Source organism: Taudactylus pleione, unplaced genomic scaffold (genome assembly GCF_031769625.1).
Source record: "Taudactylus pleione unplaced genomic scaffold, aTauple2 ptg000069l, whole genome shotgun sequence".
Taxonomy (NCBI): domain Eukaryota; kingdom Metazoa; phylum Chordata; class Amphibia; order Anura; family Myobatrachidae; genus Taudactylus; species Taudactylus pleione.
Genome location: NW_028284471.1, coordinates 5,961,449 through 5,984,631, shown reverse-complemented (window position 1 = coordinate 5,984,631; position 23,183 = coordinate 5,961,449). Strand labels below are relative to the sequence as shown.

Genomic DNA, 23,183 nt, shown 5'->3' with positions numbered 1-23,183 from the left:
CCGAAGCCGCTTATTACCAGGACTTTGAAAACATAATAAAATTAGCTACTCAGGTATTTCTGTATTGGTACACTCAGTGCTCCACACTGCATATACTCTGGTCATTTTATAATGTTCTAGCCATCACTCCTAATTACAGTTAACAAGTCTAACTATAATTTTTCTCCTATATGTGTATGCTTGATAGGATATTTTATCTCAACTGGTTTTCATGTACATTTGTATTTTTAGATATTAATTATATATTTTCTATATATTGGTCTCCTTTGTATCAATCATGGTTGTTTTTATAATAATCTGATGATATTAGTTGAAATAACTGATTTATTAACACTCTCCTTCCAATTTGTTTTGTGCATTTTAGCTGGAGAAAGCTGTAAATATCGTTACACTATCTTTAGTACAGTGATAAGGAGATCACAGATTTCCATTCCTATTCATTTCTCTTTGCACAGTCCTACATCCCCATAGTTTTAAATGGGGTCTGTGCAGGCTCAATATTTATATAAAGCAGAGAAGCGAAGATTTTGTTCCAAACATACCACAATCTCTGGATGGCGTTACGTCTGCTTGCAATGGATAAAGAAAGTTCTCTTTCCGCTTTCCCGGCTCCCTTACCACTCCTTCGGCGCATGACTTTGGGTTTCACACATAGGTTGCCCTCTTTCGCATTTATGAAAGATACCAAAAGAAGCACCGCGAAGGCCAGTTTTCTCTCCAACGGGACAGGTCCCTTTTAAGTGAACGGTCCCAGCATGTCTTTTTATATAAACTAAGAAGACAGTGATAACCGTCTTCCGTTTTTGATGGAGGAGAACAGCACCCCTTCTGTTAAATATGGTTTTGAATAAGGAAATAATTGTTGGAAGATTCCCAGCCTTGTCCTCTTCCGTGAAAGAAGATTTTGCGGTAAAGAGATTTTATTTACATTCACCAATAGACAAGGGTACAAATAAATAGATCTGCCTTCTTATGCCTGGACGGTTTTAGCCATTAAACTGCATTGTATTATTGTATAAAATTCACAGTAGTTATGGCTTCTTCAGGTAAGGCTGAAAAGCTGCAGCATCTCCCTATCAGACTGCATCTCCAGCCCAAAAACAATCAAGAACAAACCATTGCAGCGAGTATGAATGGACAAAAAAAACAGTGTCAGGAGCAAGTGCAGAGTGTAGTTATTGACTTGATAACATTCAATATTAAATCATGTGCATTCACATTACAGAGCAGCAAAATGACAGACTATATGAAATGGGGCATTTCTACTGAGCAGCACGATCCCAAGATCCAGCTAATGAAGTGCCTGAAGGACCATTCATTACCTCCAGTTTGCATGGAGAGAACGTGTGATTAGCATCTCACACTATGGGGTAAATTTACTTAAGTGAGAGTTTTTAGAAGTGAGTTTTAAAAGAGATGTTGCCCATAGCAACCAATCAGATTCTACTTAATATCTAACTAGCACCTTCTAGAAGATAATAGGTAGAATCTGAGTGGTTGCTATGGGCAATATCTCTTCTAAAAATTCTCACTTTAATAAATCTACCCTTATGTCCATCATCTGTGGGACTGTTATTCCTGGATGGACATTCTGGAGAGCGTGGTCACCAAGGGAGAACAAAGATTGCTGTAAGACATTAGAAGACATAAGAGCAGGAAAAAAAATTTCACTAATATACATTATAAAAGAGGATGGCTAAATATAAATCTAAGTAAAAAATATATAAATACCAACAAAGAAAGGTTAGGGAACAGAGAGATCAGTGCAGAGAGATGAGTATTTATGCAAGTACATTATATATGTACATACAATACTCCCATGTTATATCTTTGTAACAGTGCACACTTCTTGTCCTTATATTAATACAAATTAAGTTGTAGTCCTACATAGACACACTTTCCACAAAGCCGAATTCATGCCAAGCACAGGCGGTATGCAGCACTGGATGTCTTGCATTGTAGGTTAGGTTACTGAATGCGCTGTACCTATCTTCACCTCTCCAAAGCCTGGCCATCAGGATGGGGCGCGATCTGTCCTCCATGCAGTTCATACTCTATTTTTCCTTGAGAATACTTAATTCACAAAGTCACAAGTCTGCGTAATAAGATCTCTTCTTGAATTACTTTGGAACCAAACCCCTTGATTGTGGGAAATGTGAAGATCCAGAAGGGCTAGGAGTCGTGCCTGTCCTTCGTCCAGTCTTAGGTCTGGAAATAATAGATACAATATATAAAAGTACATAGACATACAAGCCAGTGTCCATTAAAATATGGAGACGAGTTAACATGGTTTTATATCGAACATTCTATATCAGATTTGGAGCTACAAGTCCCAACGAGCAATATATGGTTATTTGTTTTTGCTGGACCCCGCTCCTAAATATTGTCATGTCCCACTTTCCTCTTTTGAACTGCTCACTGAATCATTACTGTGCTGTGATAGAGCCAATAACCTTAAGAGGGGTATTCAATATGAAACGTTAACTTCACTGCCGAAGTTAACGTTTCATATCGGAGTTTTTTTCTGCGTTAAGTCTGCTGCGCGCTCCCGCTTATCCCCGTATTCAATATCAAATTAACAATAACGGGAAACTCCGAAGTTGGATTTGCGTAAAGTTACGAATTTTTCCTTAAAATAATTGTAAGACCCCCCTAAAGTAGTAAAAACATGGGGGAACACTATGGGTACCCCCGTTTTAGCCTTTAATTGAAAGTCGGGGATTTAAATAGCCGCAGCAGGTGCTTTTTTCCCGACATTGAAGAAGTGATGCAGAAGAGCACTTCGGTTATTTTTTTCGTTTTTTTAAGTGGTCCATCAAATTTGGGGTACATGAAAATGGGTACTAGCATATTTTGGTGTCCCTAAAGTAATTTTTAAAAAATACTGCATTTGTGCACCTGCCGCTATAATTCTATTCTAGAAAACATCTGCCGCATACATGCAGAATAGCCCTGAACCTATTTCCCTATTGTTTAACAATTTTTTCCCATTTTTTTTTTTGCACCCCAATTTTTAAATTAATTTTTTGGGGTGTCCCTAGTTTGTTTTTTTTTACTTTTTTTGACACAGTTCTTTTTTAAATGTCAATCTCAGGGGTGCAGGCTATTTTTTTTAAGCCTGCACCCCTAAACCCCAATTCTGCACTTTTTTCGACACCTATTCAATGGTGAAAAGTTATCACCGTTTTTTATCAAAGACTTGTCAAAACTGCGATAAGTCTTTGAAATTGAATAGGGTGTAAAAGTAAAACAAGTGATATTAACGCAAAAACGTTAAAAAGTGCGATACTAACGCAAAAAACGATGTTATCGCACCCATATTGAATACCCCTATAAGTATGCTAAATGTAAAAGTCATTTATGCTCCTGTTGTGTATAGTCGGTCTGCTTATGTTTATACTTTTGACTGCTCTTCTCATTCAGGTTTTTATTCTGGCCATACAAAGATTGTTAAACATGCAGATATGACATGGCTTAATTATTGGTGGTCTGTAAGTAATGTCACTTGTTGACCAAACTAACAGGCAACTGGTCCATGGTTGCCGACATTCTGGCCGCCCCTTCCGGGAGGGAGTAGCCAGATCGGCATGGCAGGGAGCATGGCTGGCACAAGGGGGTGGCGCCAGACAGCTTACTGTCATTTGTGGGCGGGCCACGTGATCGCATAATTTTGGGCCTGTCCCTGCTACACAATGCCAATATTACAGGCATTCACGTCCCCCTCTCCCTTGCTGTGGGGGTTTCTCAGGTTAGCGCAGGGAGGGGAAGGGGGGGTGTCGGAGGCCGCCTGGAGGCTTGCCGGCTTTCCAGGGGGCCAGGAGCGGCTCACGCATTTCGGGAGTCTCCCGGCCAAATCGGGAGTGTAGGCAAGTATGAACTGGTCTGGCCACTTGCCCTGAAAACTGGAAAGTAATCTGGTTACTGGACAAGTGTGTTGTTAGTAAGAGAATAGTTGTATGGATCTGGTCTTTCTGTATGTTTAGATGTTCATTATCTTCACTTGTTTCCATGTACTCCTTGTGATGTACCATGGGTGTAGCCAGAACATTGTGGGCCCCATAGCAACATTTTGAAAGGGCCCCAACCTGAATGCTTTAGGAAAGACATTTTTCTGCAGCCGTTGTTCATTTTATGTCTCACAGTAATGCCCTAATTAATTATATGCCTCTAAGTAGTGTCCTAGTAAATGTTATGCCCCATAGTAGTCCCCCAGTTCATTGTATGCCCAACCTCATAGTAGTGCCCTAGTTCACAATATGCCACATTGTAGTGCTGCCAGTACACATTATTATACCACACAGTGCCCCCAATTCACATTATGCTAGTGTCCCCAGTACATATGTCACACTGAAGTGTCCTCAGTTCATAATACCACAGAGCAGTGCCTCCAGTTCACATTCTGCAACTTTGTACTGGCCCCAGTTCATTGCATGTCACATTATAGTGCCCCCATTTCATATTATGCCACACAGTAGTGCACAAAGTTCATACAGTGCAACATTTCAGTGCACCTAATTTATATTATGCCACATCACAGTGGCATCAGTTCATATTATGCCACATTACAGTGGCCTCTGTTAATATAATGCCATATTATAGTGCCTCCAGTTCATACAGTGCCCATTTCAGATTATGCCATCTTACAGGCACACCTTACTATTATAACATCCACTACGCACAAAATTCTCTGAAAATGGAATGTCACCCCATTCAGACCCAACTCCTTAGCAGGCAATTCGGGGAAATGGAATACAACTATATGATCTGTATCTGAGGCCCCCTAAGCCTCATGGCAATGGCACCCCCTGCACCCGCTATAGCTACGCTCATGGTATGTACCCTCCAGTAGAACATCTCCAGCACACTGATGGCACCTCAATATAATGTTCTACACAAAGAGTCATCTAACAGTCTAGGTTAAATACGTGCAATTATTTTGTGATGATCTTCACATATCAGGGTTTGATAATCAAGTAAGACAAAACTGCACTTTAAATTCTTTCACCTAAATTTGACCCAATACACCCGGCCATGACTATGGTAATCTCATGCTATCCAGCTTTCCTTTTTCCTACCCTTTTTTTGAAATCCACCATAATTAAGGAAACTTTATTTTAGAGACAAATTGTATTATGGATATTTATCAATTAGTCGTGATTGTGGTGCAAGAAGCACTTTAGCAGACAGCAAAAAAGGGAGAGTCATGATAAAACTTACCCTTGTTAACTTTCTTTCTTTCTTTGAAGTCCATAGGGTACACAGGGAGACAATGGGGTGTAGGTGTAATTTGGAGTACCGGACACCAACAGCAAAGCTTTTCAATCCCAAGAGTACCAATAGGTCCTTCCCCCTATACCCTGTCCACAGCATGAGGGCAACTCAGTTTTCTTAACAAGCCCAAGGCAGTAGCAGGATAGGAGAGAAGGAAGACTGGTACACTGAAGAATCACACTCTCACACAGAGAAGGAAACAAGTGACCAAGAGAAGAAACCCATAAAAGCCAGGCGCGTCAGGGCGGGTGCCCTGTGGACCCTGTGGACTTCGAAGAAGGAGTTAACAAGGGTAAGTTTTACCATAACTCTAGTTTTCTTCTTCAGGGTCCATAGGGCTCCACAGGGAGATAATGGGGATCTCCCAAAGCAGTTGTTCAAGGGCTGGGACGCTTCTGAGCTGAGAGAAGAACCCTGTGCCCGAAGAAAGCATTCTGAGGCGCAAATGTATCAAAGCTATAGAAAGGTGTTTAGAGAAGACAATGTAGCCGCTTTGCATAGTTGTTCAGCAGAAGCACCACGCCGGGATGCCCACGAGGGACCCCCACAGCGAGTAGAATAAGCAGAGATACTGTAGCTGGCACAGGAAGGCCAGTCTGCGTGCAAGCCTGTGAGATAGTCATGCGAATCCATCTGGCCAGAGTCTGTTTGTTAGCTGGCCATCCCTTCTTATGGAATCATATAAGATGAAGAGGGAGTCTGATTTCCTGATGGAACTAGTGTGGTCCACGTAGATCTTCAGACCTACGACCACATCCAAAGAAGCCTCACCTGCCGAGAGGTCTGGTGATTGAGAGGCCGGGACTACAATTTCCCCATTAATGTGGAAACTAGTAACAACTTTTGGAAGAAACCCAGGACGAGTCCTAAATGATTTAAAGGCCGGAACCACAATTTCCTCATTCAGGTGGAAACGAGAAATCACTTTGGAAAGGAAGCCCGGGCGTGTTCTAAGAACAGCCCTGTCCTGATTAAAGATTAAAAAAGGGGGAGCGACATGAAAGCGCCCCTAAATCAGATACCCTACGGGCAGATGCTATAGCCAGAAGAAACAAGAGTCTTCACAGTGAGCCACTTGACTTCCACTGATTCCAAGGGTTCAAATGGAGGTTCATGAAGTGCGCGGAGAACCACTGACAAATCCCACTGAGCCGCAGGAGGGACAAAGAGAGGTTATATACATAGACCCTGCAAGAAGGTGTGAACATCTGGTAGAGGAGCAATTCTGCGCTGGAACCAGATGGACAGAGCAGAGACGTGCACGTTTAGAGATGCTAGGTGGAGTCCAAGATTCAGTCCAGCCTGAAAAAAGGCAAGTATTCTATAAACCTTAAAAACTTGAGGGTCATAGATTCTAAGGGCACACCACTGGAAATCTGTATGCCATACCTGGCGATAAATCCTGGCAGAGGCCAGTTTACAAGCTCTGATCATGGTCTGCACCACAGAGCTAGAAAATCCCTTAGACCTTAGAAGGGATGTCTCAAGAGCCAAGCCGTTAAAGACAGGTGGGCCAGGTCCGGATGTAGACAGGGACTTTAAGATAACAGGTCTGGTCGTAGAAGAAGTTGAAGAGGAACATCAATGGAGAGAATTTGAAGGTTGGAGTACCAATGGCATCTGGGCCAAACCGGAGCTACCAACAGGACTGTGCCTTGAATTTCCAAAGAACTCAAGGAAGAAGGGATATTGGAGGTACGCCAACTGGAAGGTTCATCTCACAGATAATGCATCCACGAAGGCCATAGGGTCCCTTGTCCTGGCTCCATACACTTGAAGTTTGTGGTTGTGTCTTGAGGCCATGAGATCCACATCTGGTAGACCCCATTTTTCCACCAGAAGTTGAAAGACTACTGGATGTAGAGACCACTCTCCTGCATGCACGTCATGACGGCTGATGAAATCCACTTCCCAATTGAGAATTCCTGGGATGAACACTGCAGAGATAGCTGGGAGATGGCATTCGGTCCATGTGAGAATGCAAGACACTTCTGCCATTGCTGCCTGACTTAAAGTGCCTCCTTGGTGATTGAGGTAGGTCACTGCCGTGATGTTATTGGACTGTGGCCTGCTCTGAAAAAGATCCTGAGCCAGAGTGAGAGCTCTCGATGACTAAGATATAGCTGCCATGATCTTGGTAAAGACTCGAGGAGCCGTTGTAAGGCTAAAAGGCAGAGCCTGAAATTGGTAATGTTGCTGTAGTATAGCAAACCAGAGATATTGTTGATGAGAAGGCGCAATAGGTAAATGTAGGTAAGCGTCCTGTATGTCCAGAGACACTATAAAGTCCCCAGGCTCCATAGCCAGGATAATAGAGCGGAGGGTTTCCATACGAAACCTGGGCACCCTGATAAACTTGTTCAGAGACTTGGGGTTGAGGATATGCCGATGAGACCCGTTGGGCTTCTGAACTAAGAAAAGGGTAGAATACTAGCCCATCACTCGCTGTGCGGACAGGACTGGAATTATTACTCCTGAGAGGTAAGGACTGAATGGCCTTTTGGAGCAGCAAGGCCTTGCATCGGTCTGATGGAGGGCCTGTGCAAAAGAACTGCTTGGTGGGGTGGGGTCGCCCCAGGAAGGATAGGGCATATCCATGGGAGACCACTTTTCTTGCCCAGGCGTCTGATGTGGTCTGACGCCAGTACTGGGCGAATTGAAGAAGTTGGCCTCCCACCCCGGGAGCCCCCAGGGAGAGGCTCGCCATGTCAGGTTGAAGGCTTGTCCTCAGATTTAGTAGGTGGACGTCTAGTAGCCCAGGTGTGTTTGGTCCTAGGCTTGGAAGCCTTAGTTGATGCTTGATGCCTTGAAAAGGACTGACCTTTAGCTTTTCCTTGAGGATGAAAAGGACCGAAAGGATGACGTCTGAGGTTTCGCATTATATCCCGAGGGCAGGAACGCCGTCTTGGAAGCTGCCAAGGTAGTCACAATTTTGTCCAATTCTGGGCCAAACAGGATATCCCCTGAATAAGGCAGAGACTCCAAAGCCTTTTTAGAGTCCGCATCTGTCTTCCATGAGCGGAGCCAAACAATACGGCGGGCTACTACAGAAGTGGCAGATGCCTTGGAGGCTAGGAGAGCCGTATCCATAGCTGCTTCACCTAAATAGGAGGCTGCATCTCTAATGTGAGATATGTAGGACAGCTGTTTCCTCGAAGCATCAGAGGGAAATGTCTCTTCTTGGGCATCTGCCCAAATCTCAATGCCCATAGCCACCCAGGCCGTAGCCCTAGCAGGACGAGTAATAGCTCCTGTAAGAGAGTATATAGATTTTAGACAAGCTTCCATCCTTCTATCCATAGTCTCCTTCAAGGAGGTTGCAGTATGGATAGGTAATGTAGCATTTTTAAACAGACGTGTCACGTGGGAATCCACTGCTGGGGGAACTTCCCATTAAGTGCAATCAGTAGCGGGAAGAGTGTAAAAGGAACTTAAATGCTTAGGCAGCCGAATTCTTTTACTGGGCATATTTCATGCCTCACTCATATGATCAGATAGCTGATCAGAGTGAGGGAATTCTGGTAAAATTACCTTTTGTCGTTTCGAGGATGGCTGTTTTGCCTTAGGAACAGGTTCTATCGCTTCTATTTGAAGAATAGATTTTACAGCTCTTACAAGTGCAGGTATATTCAATTTAGAGGGGGGTTCCTAGTCTCTTGAAGGGGGGTCCATGTGAGAGAGGTCTGCATCTTCTGCCTCTGACTGGGAAGATAATATAGCACGCTTAGTAGGTTTACTTGGTAAGAGCCTCTCCTTTTGCAGCATTTGCTGAAAAGCTGTAGAGGTATCGCCAGACTCTGCACTGAGGTAGAAAGTCTACCCATGGGGGAGGCAAAGGATTTGCAGGGAGTACCTGCTGTGGCCATCCCATAGGGGGAGCTACCACAGAGACCTTTAGATGGTCCGCAAGTTTTGTCAGCACCTGTGAAAATGTAGCCCATGGTGGGTCCTGAGGAGAGGAGCCCGGGGCTGATGGGCCCGGGGCAGTATAACACGATGCACAAAGACCATCCTGAAGTAGGTCCTCTGAAGTTAAGTCTGCTGAGCAGGACTTACAAGACACCAGAGTGGGAAGAGCTTGTTGCTTGTCAAACTTGCCTCTGCCAGACATAGCTGCAAGAATAATGTAACACACAATCTGACACAGTGCAGTGAGCAACCCAGCTGTATGTTTAATATGGCATATGAGATAGCCCTCACAAATATATGGAGATGTGAGGTACAATGAATCCCCTATACCTTTAGTATGCCAGGGTTATAGTATAAGAAATGGAAAGCTGACAGTCATATGAAAAAGAAAACAACAGCAGCGCTAGCATAAGTCACATACAATATAACTGCAGTGAGAAATAAAATCAACTACACATACCGCAGTGGCTGGTAGGCTATGGCGCTGTATAATTTGGCCCTTGGGAGAGGTACACAGGGAGACTGGACCCAGCGTTCCCGGAGACCTGAATGCAGAAAATGGCTGCCGTGAGTCTCAAAGGGTGCAGAGGGTGAGGGAGGAGCAGCTCAGGAAGAAGCAAGACCACAGTGGAATGGCGCCCTGAGCTGGGGGAGGGGCTGCAGGGAGAGAGCCTTCTCCCCTATGCTGACTTTAACCACCGGGTCCCCTGGCCTTGAACATGCCCTGCGCCAGTGCTTGTATTGCCCTGGTGGTCTAGTGGAGTCCCGGACAAACCGGTGTTCACATCAGCGTTTCCGGTCTGTCTCCTAAGACTGGAGGTAATACTGCACATACATTCGGGTCTCCGCGAGCAGAGATCTGCCTTACCTGCCCCTTGAGTCCGGGGAGCCTCGATAGCTAGGTCCCCCTCAGAGCCCCGCCGAGAGTACCTAGCCGAGGGCTGGTGTCACAGCGCCGGAGAGGGGTGATGGAGCAGCATAGCAGACGTCCAAAGGACTGTTTCGTGCTGCTGCTCATCAGTAGAATTAAACTAAAATGAAATCATAAAAATAAGCTTGGGCTGTTTAATAGCAGCCCCCTGTTAAAACGGTGATCCAGCTACTTCCGGACACCAGCGAAACTGAGCCGCCCTCAGAACGAACGAACGAACACAAACAAACAAACAAACAAACAAACACAAACACACACACACACACACACACACACACACAAACACACACACGGCTAATTTATTATGTTACCAGCCAACAAGAGAACCAAACGAACAGGTTGTGCTCTGGATACATCTCTAGCTATTCTAGACAGATCTGCTATCTTATGGAAGGGCAACACAAATAGACAGTTCTGCATGGAAAACACACTTCTATGAACACGCAGCTTCCCTGCAAACTTTCACCTACATTGCTACTTACTTCTGGAACTCTATCCTGTATGACCCATATAATTTTTTTTGTTCACCAACTGTCTTCAAGCCCTAATAGGACATTTACCTGGCTTTAGATTTTTTACTGGCTGAACTCTCAAATGTTGAGGCGTCTACTTGAAGATCATCTTCATCCTGAAGAGCAGCTTCCAAAGCAGCCTGGACCTTGGGGGCAACTGCTGGACCCTCATAGTCACGGGTTGTTCGACTTGGCATATCGAGTTCCAGAAGAACAATGTTCTCTGCCTGTTAAAATAAAACCTGTAATCTGCTTGGGCCGGTGACATAATATCATGTACTAAAAAATATTATAGTAGTTTCCCTCCCCCAGCAAGCTTCCGTTTGCTCAAAACATCATTATTACTTACGTCAGCAGTACAAAGCCAGCTTGATATTGTATTGTGCAAATGGTGGTGCCAAGTGGTGGCCATAATCAGTTTCCCTACTTACCCGATATCTGGGGTCCGGCCTGACCATCATCGACAGCTTGGCATGTTGACTCAATGGCCTCTTATAGCCTATGGCAGACACGGGCCGTTTCATCATCTGCTGATTACTACAGAGGAATATGTAAAGAGAATAAGTTACCAGACTGCAGAATACGTGCTCAGACTGGCACAGTATACCAGACATGTGTCACTACTATGGGTGCATGCAGAAGGCACTCACTCCAGCCTGCTGATTGGGTGAAGTTTCCATTGATCCTCCTCCTCCTCAAAATAGCACCTGTTCATCATCTTATTTTTCTCTTCCATGGGAATGAAATTCTCAATGATCAGGTGCCTGTGTAACATGAACCACCAGTTATACGGAGGCAAACCAAAGCACAATAGACAGCAATTCCAGGAACAGATGACACCACATTGGCGCACATGTCGCTGCACAGTTGCTGCTAAGCATAAAAACCAGACATTTATTTTCACTGGCTAAAGTGATATAGGAGAAAAATGCCAACTAGAATCTTATTGGTTGCTATAGGTTACAGCATCTGTTGTGCAGCTACCTGTGTGTCAATTTTCATTATACAATTATCCCAAATTATTGGTTATGTAAAGGAGAGGTAGCTATCAGCATGGCTGATGTCACTACACTTCATCACTGTGAACGGCATTCAACAATAACTATAGTGCCAAAGGCTGCCTAACATGCCACAATGATCTTATCAGCGTCAAACACCAAAAGATTACACAAAGTATAAACATGTAAGTCATGATCTTGAAAGACAAGGGGAAATTTTCCCAAGATGTAATGGTTCCTGATAAAACCCATCATCATACACACATAGGAACCAGAAATGTTTTGACCTGAACCAAAGAAAATGACACCTATATATTCCACGAAAAAAAAAAAGAAGATCTAGCTAAATCTAGCCTGTAAAATGTAAGTTAGAAGCTGATTGGCGAGTACTTTATCTCTCACAATTTTATCTTTCTCCAATCTGCCAGCATTACATAAAGCCACTGTTTTGTTTGTGTCCCATAAATTGCTCCCCAAACATTCCTGTCTATCGCACTCACAGAGGACAACAGGCTCAAGCCGCATACACACTTAACGATATGCTCCTTTAGCGATATCGTTAAGTGTTTCCCTTGCACTGCCGGGCTCAATGTCGTTAACGACCTTGAGCATACACACTGAACGATATCTTTAACGATACTGTTCAGTGACGACACCCTCCCTCATCCCCGTACTTGCAGAACCTGACGATATCATCAGGTTGCCCTGCAAGTACAGGCGATGAAAGACATCATTAACGATCCGCGGGAGCACACATAGTTAACGATGTCTTGCATACATACTGGACGATATTGAACGCGATGAACTATATCGTTATCATCCAACTTATCTAGTGTGTATGCGGCGTAAGCCTACGGTCTAGTGGTTGGGTGGGGGTGGGGGGGTAAAAGGCTAGATTAACAGTTCTAATAAAAATAACACTGACAGAGAGCAGCAAAAAGAAGGCAGACACAGCGGGGGATTGTTATAGGGTATGAGTTTGCTAAACTGTTGGTTTTATGGAGATTTTGCAGCGAGATTTAAAGCGCCAAATCTATTACACTCCCCGCAAGTTGTTCATAGCCTGCACAGAGAAAACATAGTTTTATGCTATGTCTAGGACGTGCAAACATAGTTTTGAGGCAAGTGTGAACAAAATTAATATCAAATGTACTATGTGTCATGTAGAAGACAATCATAATTCAGGTCTCCTTTGCACATTGATACACAGCGCAGAAACAGTCAGTCAGTTTTAGACACACTGCTAGAAAATAGCAGCAAGAAAGCAGATTGATAAATAATTCAGACGCACACATTCTGCTGTGTTTCAATAACAGACTACAGTGTGAAAAAAAAAAAATCACATCCAACCAGACTGTTTATCCATCTGCTGAGAATCACTGAAGCCTGGATGAGGGACCTCCTCATGTTATCTATCTAAGGAAAAATATATTTGTGATCAGGGCCGGTTCCTGACTGATATCTGAACTATAGATTTACATGGAAAAGGTCGACACGGTCTAGACAGACACCAAATGTTAGTTAGACAGACAATGGGTCGACAGGGACAAAAGGTCGACACACTAAATGCTGACATTGAAGGTCGACAGGTACAAATAGTCGACAGGGTCAAAATGCCAACATGAAAATAGTCGACAAAAATGGTTGACTCTTTATTTTAGGGTTAGGCACTAGAAAGGATGGTTAGGGTCAGGCACCGACCCATACGGTTAGGGTTAGGCATCAGGAGGGAGGGTTAGGTTAGGGTTATGGTGAAGATTAGGGTGACCATTTGTGTGTCAACAATTTCCATGTCGACATTTGACCCTGTCGACCTTCTTCCATGTCGATAGATACAGTCGATCACACCCTTCTACACTTTGTGGAGCTCAGGGTGAAAGTTCTCTTTGGTGCCTCAAAACCACACGCAAAAGTCAAAGAGGATGTTTGGGTGCGCGCTTCCTAAAAGGGGGTTGGCTTGGTGACACCCCTTGTTCATCACTCTAGGGGGCATGCCCAGCAGAAAGTGGATGTGCTGCTGCTCCATCTACTCCCACGGCCGCTCCCAGAATGCCATGCACGACAACGTCATGCCCGACACCACCGGCATTCGGGGAGGAATTGGGAACAGCAGCAGTTTGTGAATATGGCGCTGCCACAGTTTGTACGCAAAGCCACAGAGTCCATTCACGTTATGCCACACAGTAGTACTCCTTATACACATTATGCCACACTGTGGTAGTGCCCCTTACAACATATTATGCCACACAGTGATGCCCCTTACACATTATGCCACATATTATGCCCCCTACACACATTATGCAACACACAAAATTAATTCCCCCTGCACATTAATGCCCCTTACACATAATGCCACACTGTAATGCCCCCCCCCCCCTCCATCATCGACTCACCCCCTCCTGTGTCCCCCCAGGCCCAGGCTGCTCCTCCATGTCCCAGTCTTCTATTCCCTGCGGCCGCTCACAGTCCCAGAATGCCAGACGCGGCCGCAACAACATCACGTGGATGTACAGGCATTCTGGGAGATAGTGGGAGTGGCCATCATGCCGCCACCGGATTAGTGTCTCAGATGGTGGCACCACGGCAGGCAGGAGCGAGCACCGCCATGCAGACGGGAAGACTGTGGCTGCGCCCTCAGGCCGCAGTGCCCCAGGCAATTGCTCTGCTTGCCTGCCCCTAGAACCGCCACGGGTTGTGATAAAATGAGAGATATGGTAAGAACTTACCTTTGCTATCTCTCTTTCTTCGAAGTCCATAGGGAAACCTTGGGGTTTAGGTGATGGCAAGGACATCCGGGCACCACGCAGTTAACTTTTACTCCCAGGATGCATTGGGCCTCTCCCTATACCCCGCCCAATAAAGGGATGGCCAGCCAATCTCTGTTTATTGGCTGGCCATCCCTTCTTGTGAAAACCGTAGAGGACAAACAAGGAGTCTGATTTCCGAAGGGAACTGGTACGGTCCACATAAGTCCTGAGAGCACGTATCACATCCAATGAGGCCTCACCTGCCGAGAGGTCTGGGGATTGAAAGGCTGGAACAATAATTTCCTCATTAATGTGGAAAGTCAAGACCACCCTAGGAAGGAACTCAGGGAGAGTCTGAAGAACCGCCCTGTCCTGGTGAAAAATCAGAATGCAGGAAAGTACTAATGTCCGGTAAAGGAGCAATCCTACGTTGAAACCAAACTGATAGAGCCAAAACATGCACCTTCAGTGAGGCTAAGCAGAGACCATGGTCCAAACCCACTTGAAGGAAAGCCCAAATTCTAGGTATCTTAAATACCAGAGGGTCAGAACCCCTGGGATGACACCACTGAAAATAAATGTCACACTCAGTGATCCATACGATCAGAGGCTGGTTTACGGGCTCTGAGCATGGTACTGACCACAGAGCTGAAAAAACCTTTGACCTTAAGAGGGAAGTCTCAAGAGCCATGCTGGCAAAGACAGACGACCCAGGTCCAGGTAAAGGCAAGGACCCTGAGACAACAGGTCCGGATGTTGAGGCAACAGTGTGGATGGAGACACTCCGAAGATCAAGGTCTACTGGGCCACGCTGGAGCCACCAGCAGGACCATTCCTCCCTCTTGCTTAAACTTTCGAATGACCCGAGGAAGAAGGGAGACTGGAGGAAACAGGTACGCAAACTGTACGCAAACTGGAAGGTCCACTTTACTGACAGAGCGTCGACCAGGGGTGTCCCAGCATTTCTTGTCCTGGACCCGTAACTTGGCCTCCAGACTCAACCACAAGCTGCCATGAGGTCCACTTCTGGAAGGCCCCACTTGTCCACTAGGAGTTGAAACACCTCTTGGTGAAGAGACCATTCCCCTGGATGCACGTCGTGATGGCTGAGGAGGTCTGCTTCCCAATTGAGAACCCCCTGAATGAACACTGCCGATATGGCTGGGAGAAGGCCTTCCGCCCATGTTAGAATGCGTGACACCTCTGTCAGCGCTGCCTGACTTCGAGTTCCTCTTTGAGGATTGATGTAAGCCACTGTCGTGGCGTTGTCTGACTGAACTTGCACGGGTTTTCCGTGAAGAATGAGTTTGGCTTGCTGAAGGGCCTTGAAGACCGCCCGAAGCTCCAATATGTTGATTGGTAGAGCCGACTCCTTTGCTGTCCACCGCCCCTGAAAGGAGTGTGGACCTGTCACTGCGCCCCAACCCCGGAGACTGGCGTCCGACGTCAGGAGGACCCATTTCGGTATCCAAAAGGGGAGCCCCTAGGTAAGATGACACGTCTGCAGCCACCAGGCAAGGGACAGACGCACTTCTGGAGAGAGCACCATCGTTTATCCGATGGGGTAATCCATTCCACCTGGAGAGGATCAATTTCTGCAGAGGCCTGGAATGAAACTGGGCATATTCAACTATGTCGAACGTCGATACCATGGACCCCAGTACTTGTATTGCTGAGTGGATTGACACATGGAGTCTGTGGAGGCATCTGCGTACTCGCGTCTGCAAAGTGGAGATCTGCGGTCACAAAGATTCTCTGCTGTTGGGAATCCAACAGAGCTCCTCCCAGATGAAGCATGCTCTGAGATGGAGTCAGGGAGGACTTTGTCCAATTGATCAACCATCTGTGAGCCTGAAGCACAGAGACAGTCAGCTGAAGTACTTCTGAAGACCCTGCCAACAATTAGAGGTCATCCAGGTAAAGCAACAGTCGCACCCCCTGATGCCATAGATGGGCTGCCATGACAGCCATAACCTTGGTAAACACTCGAGGAGCTGTGGAGAGACCAAACGGCAGCGCCTGAAACTAGAAATGTTGTTGCTGTATAGCAAAACTGAGGAAACGCAGGTGAGATGAAGCAATTGGAATATGCAGGAATGCATTCTGAATATCCAGCGAAACCATAAAATCCCCCGGTTCCATAGCCAGTATAATTGAGCGGAGGGTTTCCATTCTGAACAGAGGTACCCTGAGGAATCTGGACCAGAAAGAGATTGGAGTAATAACCCGATTCCTTTTTGAGGAGACGGGACCGGAATGACAACTACTGCTTGAAGCAAGGATTGTATTGCTTTCTGGCTTTGTAATGCTTATTCTTTGTCTGACAGAGGGCTTGTGCAGAAGAATTGCTGGGGAGGCCTTCTGCAGAAGGCAAGGGAGTACCAGGGAGAGGCCACCTCTTACCCAAGTGTCTGTTGTGGTCTGGCACCTGTACTGGGCGAACTGAAGAAGTCGACCTCCAACTTTGGGATCCCCCAAGGGGAGGCCCGTACCGTCAGTCTGAGGACTTATCAGACTTGGCCGCAGGACGTCTGGTATTCCAGTCCTGCTCCTTGGGCTTGGTAGTCTTTTTGAGGGCTGTCTAGGAAAGGACTGACCCTTAGGCTTACCTTGGGGCCGAAAGGACGAAGTTCGAGATCCTGAAGAAGCAGATGCCGAAGGCAGACACGCAGACGTAGCTGCTGCCAACGTATCCACAATCTTGTCCAGGTCTGCACCAAGACCTTACCATTATAAGGCAAACACTCTAATCCTTTCTTTGAGTCCGCGCCTGCTCTCCAAGAGCGCAGCAATAAGGAATGGCGAGCTGACACCGCAGCAGTCGAAATCCTGGTGGATAAAAGGGTGACGTCCAAAAGCAGCCTCATTGATATATGTAGCCGAATCACGGAGGTTACCCACCAGAGTCACTTGATCAGTGGTAGCATCAGACGGAAGAGACTCCTCTAGGGAGTCAGCCCAGAACTCCATAGCCTTGCCCACCCAGGAGATAGCCATAGCTGGTCTGGAAACTGCTCCTGAAAGAGAATACATTGACTTTAAACACACCTCTACCTTCCTATCCGTGGTATCCTTTAAGGTAGAAATGGATGGAATAAGTAGAGTAGCACTTTTTATTAAGCACGTCACATGAGTCCACCGCCGGAGGAGATTCCCATTTAGTACAATGTTCCTCAGGAAAAAGATAGGCATAAGCCAGGTGTCTCTGACGCTGAAATCACTTCCCAGGTGATTTCCACGCCACTTCCATATGCTCCACTAGCTGGTCAGATAAAGGAAATACTGCAGAAGTAGTCCTTATTTCTTTGAACAGAGCATGTTTGGACCGGGGAGCAGGAGGTTCTCCTCCTCTATGACTAGGGCTTAACGAACAGCATGTATCAGAGCAGGAATATTGATTTTTGACTTGGACTCCTCCTCTCGCTGAGAGGGCTCAGAGTCATCCTCCTCTACCATCTCCCCGGTATCAGTGTCATCATCATATTGTGTAGATTGTGATGACGGCATGGGCCGTTTGGCCAACCAAGGGGTTTATACCCCTGCAGCATAGCCTGGAGGGTAAGAGAGGTATCTCTAAGGTTTTGCACTGGAGTAGACAGTGCATCCCTCCATGGCGGTGGCACAGATTGAACCAGCATGAGTGAAATCTGTAAGGGCTGGCCCTGTGAGGGCAAAACCGCCTGCTGTGTGAACACCATCTGGGAAAACACAGGGTGTGCTGTCCATCGCCTCGCCATGGTAGTTAATGCCTGAGCAAAGAATGCCCAATGCATAGTAGTTGGGACTACAGAAGGGGCTGGAGGATTATGAAATATAATCCCTCTAAGACCCAGTCCCTCACACCTAGTTACGCCACACAAGATTTACATGACTTGAGCAGGACTGGAGCTGGAGTGGAATCGTGCACATCATCCCCACACACACTATATTATATATATTGGCTGACAGTCGAAAAATACAGACAGACAGCGCTAGCATACAGTCACGTACAATGCAGAATAACAACTGCACAGTGGCACTACAGTTCAACTACCCAGACTAGGTGTCTGGTAGGCTATAGCGCTACACCCATTGACCAGGAGGAGAGGTATGTAGGGGGACCCAGTACCGGCGTCAGCGGGGTGTAGAGCAGTAGTGCGGACATCCCCTGGACTGTCCGTGCTTACCACTAGTAAAAACCAACAGTAGAAATCTTCAGGGGCTGTTTACACAGCCCCGCTGCGCTACAGTGACTAGACTCCGAGCTGGGCACCAAACGAAACTGAGATGCCTCTGGCCCGCGGGCGGGGTATAGGGAGAGGCCCAGTGCATCCTGGGAGAAAAAAATAACTGCGTGGTGCCCAGATGTCCTTGCCATCACCTAAACCCCAAGGTCTCCCTGTGGAGCCTATGGACCCTGAAGAAGAAATATACAAGACCATTTTTAATATTCAATGAAGGCAGCCATTTTCTGCACTGAACCATTATTTATAACAAGGTGGATTATCAATTCACAACAAAACAGTGAAATAACCTAGGCACTTTCTATTTATGTCTCAGTTATGTCATTGGTTCCCAGTGAAATGGAAACATGGCTGCTTCCACTGTGTGTACCTCAGTACCCCTCCCCTCACCTCATAAACGCATACATACTTTAATTTTAACTCCCTGGTAAGCTCGTTCTGTGTCTGCTCCAGCTCTTGCCGCTCCTTTATGTGTTCCTCCTGCAAGTCATGGATCTCTGCCTTTACTGCCTGCAGTTTGGAAAAGAGCTGGAAAAAAAATGAATTAATGGTGAGGACCAATCGTTAATGCGGATATCCCCAAACCACAACTAGAGCAAACAAGTGATACACCCCTTGTATACAGCCTGCTGCTGCATAGCTCACCTTTTTCAGTTTCTTAGTTTTTATGTCAACCTCTTGTTGTAATGAGCTGTAAGTCTCCTTCAACTCCAAGGTCTCCTCATCACGACTCTCCATCTGCTGCTGCATCTCTCGCTCACGCCGTTTCTAAGTGATAAAGATACAAATCAGACATTTAAACACTGTCCCACTTATATGCTATTGTCTTTAAAACAAACCTGGCACTTGCCTGCTCAGCAATCTCCTGCCTTTTCTGCTCCAGGACTTTCTGTTGTTCATTTGTATGGTCGACAATGTTCTTCCCACCAACGAGAAGTTTACTCTCCATGGCCTAAGAGACATACTCAACATTAGTTAGTAATATAGTGTTACTTTTAAATGGAGCTGGACAAATGCGCTATGGTGACGACTACTTCCTCTCTCTCTAACCCCATCTCGTCTGCATATGCCAGCAGCGAGGTTACCGGCTACTACAGCTCACATGCATGGCATAACCTGGCTCTGTGCTACTATCCTAAAGCCATGAGTTGGTAATGGAAAGATTTATTTTAACTAACAGTAGAGAGTGTTATAGAGCTGTGAAAGTTACCTTCTTTGCCAGGAACAGAAGGTGCACCTGATAGATGATAGTGAAACAACAGTGCCAAACGGCAACGTAGGTGTGATGGGGTCGCAAGTTAGCAATCGAAGATTAATGATGTTTAATATTTAGGGCCTGATTCAGACCCGGTCGCTATGAGCGTACGCTCGCTCAATGCGTATACAAATATTTGAAAGTGACGCGGCGGTGAGCGATCGCTCGCCAAGGCATAAGCACGCCCATCTTACCTGTACGAGCGTTCGTTTTGTGTATGCAGACTCCCCTTAGCGAATGCAGAGGGCCTACTGCCCCACGTCCTCTCCTGGAAGTTTATGAAAACACTGGTACATCGACCACTATCGGATGTGAACGCAGTGCTTGTGGTAGCTTTTTTATACCTCAAGCATTGCGAGGAAAACAGAGTAAAAAAATGGCTGGTGACGTGTACTATGATGCTGCCTGTTAATTATGCACGCCTCTAAAACGGCGTTGAAACACTCAGGCACGCCTGCGTTCGCACCTCCACTCCCCCATTTTTACTGGACTGCCCCTGTTACCATCCACAAACGGCCTCTCCTGTCACTCACTCTGCTGGGCTGGCTTTGCTGTGCGAGCAAGGGATCTGTGAACGCACTGTGTAGTTTGCGCACACGCACTGCGATGCATGTGCAGATTAGCAACCATTGGCAATAGCGAGCGCACTGCAGATAGCGTCCGGGTCTGAATCAGGCCCCTTGAATGCTGCTTATTTTATACAGATACTGATATGTTACTTACATCTTTCATTGCCCAAATAAATAGTTTGATTTACTCAAATTGCTTGTTATAAAACTGCTGGCTTCTAAGTTTTGGCCCTGACTCTTAATTGATGGAGAAATTTGTCCAGGCATGACTTTATATATTAACCTGCATTTATATTCGGTACATTGATCCATTTCCAATGTTGTGGCACTAGAGGTAACAACTGCACAAAGAGTTCTAGGAACCCAGCTGTGGCCACAATATGCTATGTGGGCACAGAGATGCCTGGCTTTCTTACTCTCTAGGGAAAAATGGGCCTATTTAATATCACATTCTAACGAACACATAAAATAAAGGCAAAAGTTTGGTTGGTTGCTACAACAAAGTTACTTGCAGTATGTCACACTTCTTACCTTTACTTTGGCCGTCAACATTTCCATGGCTTCTCTCTCTTTTTTTAGGTCATCCATTTTCTTCTCCTTTTCCTTTAGAAGCTTCAATTTCTCCTCTGCCACTAAACTGTGATCTTCTACAATGGCCTTCTTCTCAATTTCTAGCTTCTCTTGCTGCTCCCTCCAATAGTCTTCTTTGTCCTCCACATCATCCTCTCCCTCATAAGAGTCTCCTCCTTCTTCTTCCTCTTCATCATCCTCTCCTGATCCCTCCATACCTGGTCTTCTTTTTCCTCTTCTACGTCTTTTCACCACAACCCTTTTTTCCAGCTGTGCTTTCAGCCTTGCTATCTCCTCTTGGAACTCCCGCAGTAATGCATCCTTGGGGTCTTCATTCACTCGAGGTTTGTTCTTGATATTTTTTGCACGGTTGGAGTAGCGCAGAGTTGTCAAAGTCTCTTCCACATTATATGAGGCAGGTCCAATATTGGCTACCATGACCGTTTTAGCATTGCCACCCAAAGAGTCTTGCAATAACCTGGTAAGCTTAGAATCTCGGTATGGTATGTGGGTGCTCTTGCCATCAACAAGGGCAGATATAACATTTCCTAGTGCAGAGAGGGACAGATTAATTTTAGTGGCCTCTTTAAGCCTTTCCCCTTGAGCTCCAGTCTTTGTTTGCCGTTCACTTCCTGCCAGATCCACCAGATTCAGCTTTCCTACACGAATGTGATTCTCACCATCTAGTCCAAGTTCACTGCATTCAATGGTGATCATGAAGATAGCATGTGAGCGCGAGCTGTGTTCATTCATGTTGGTGGCACCAACAGAGCGGTTCTGATTCCCCACATTCATGACGTGCTCTATTTCCTTTACACTCTTCGTGACAAAAGAGGAAAGGTCCTTGACATAGACACCAGTGTCAGGTCTTTCCTTAAGCTCTAATCGTTTAGACTGATCTTTAGAGAGAAGGTCTCTAATTTCCTCCTGATAGATTTCTAGATACGAAGCCCTTACCAGGTACTGTTGGTTTTGGGACCTTGAGATGTGTGTGAATACGTGTTCAAATGAATTTGGTATGACCCCTCTCTTCTCAGGGTCACCCCGCAGGCCTTCCATTGTGTAGGTTTTCCCAGTTCCTGTTTGGCCATATGCAAAGATTGTTCCATTGAAGCCAAGCAAGACAGAATCCACCAATGGCCTAAATGTCTCATCATACAACTCCACCTGCTTGGAGTTACTATCATACACCGCATCAAATGTAAAGGTTTTCGGCAAATCGTTAGAGGCTCCTTTTTGAATTCTTACCGACACCTGACCAAGCTTTACATCCACATTTACCACTTTATCATATCCAGCAGATATCTCCTTGCTGTTCATGGGCCGGCACCGCACCACAACCCGGACAGACTCGGAGCTCTTCAGCTTTGACATCCTGTATTCATGCAATTCAGTCTGGTGCTCAGGACACTTTACCAGTCGGAACTCCCACTTACCACCCTGCATTTATAATAAAAGAATCCTGAGATTAGGTGTATTTATATTGCACTGCATGCAAATGAATACAGTGTGAACTTATAAAACACAATTCAACTTCTTAAAACAGAAAACAGACTACAGAGTGAAAAAAAAGCTCAGTTATGTAATCAATGCACTGTCTCATTGCTTTTGTTTCAGATATGCCTCCATCAGAACTGGCACACTTATATAGTCTGGTTCGCAGTGTATATATATCAACTCTACAGAACATCTGCTGTCTGTACATCCCCCCCCCCTTTTCCCCTGGATGCATTCAAGGTCAGTATGTCAGCAAAGTGGGTCACAGAAGAGGATGGGAGAGGAGGGGGCAATCTGAGATGAGAGGAATCTGGGTAAGATAGAGTGTGAACAAGACATTGTTACTGAGAACTAAGCTGTACTAAATCAGAAGGGGTTAGAATACATGTGCAGTTTTACATTTACCTAGAACATGCATTACGGTGTTATTCATTGCAGATCTCAGCCACTTCGGTTTCAAAACACGCCAGGGCAGCTTACTGCTCCCAAGACAAACCTTGGCCCTGGTGGAACCCAACCCAAGAAAAATGTAGTTGTGATAATATATACACCTGCTCCTGGGTCAGAAGGTTTTTTATTTTCAAAGGGTAATCAGAAAATACCTTATAGGACCATAGAAATGTTGCTGCACTTGAGTTTATATACAAAAGCATATTTTTCAACTGCAGCAGAGTCAGTGTAATGGTTAGCATTACTGCCTC

General features: G+C 45.6%; 1 protein-coding gene across 1 annotated transcript in view; it reads right to left on the bottom strand.

Moving 5' to 3' along the window:
- Positions 1-688: 688 nt before the first annotated feature.
- The window catches only part of KIF3B (kinesin family member 3B), a 30,403-nt gene continuing 7,908 nt past the window's right edge, over positions 689-23,183 (bottom strand). The window contains exons 2-9 of the mRNA XM_088467096.1: positions 20,947-22,425; positions 19,442-19,543; positions 19,237-19,359; positions 19,001-19,119; positions 11,274-11,387; positions 11,055-11,160; positions 10,672-10,850; positions 689-2,208 (exon numbers count right to left, since the gene is read on the bottom strand). Coding sequence (XP_088323222.1) covers positions 2,121-2,208; positions 10,672-10,850; positions 11,055-11,160; positions 11,274-11,387; positions 19,001-19,119; positions 19,237-19,359; positions 19,442-19,543; positions 20,947-22,359 — 2,244 coding nt within the window. The 5' untranslated portion in view covers positions 22,360-22,425 and the 3' untranslated portion in view covers positions 689-2,120. The remainder of the gene's footprint in view (positions 2,209-10,671; positions 10,851-11,054; positions 11,161-11,273; positions 11,388-19,000; positions 19,120-19,236; positions 19,360-19,441; positions 19,544-20,946; positions 22,426-23,183) is intronic.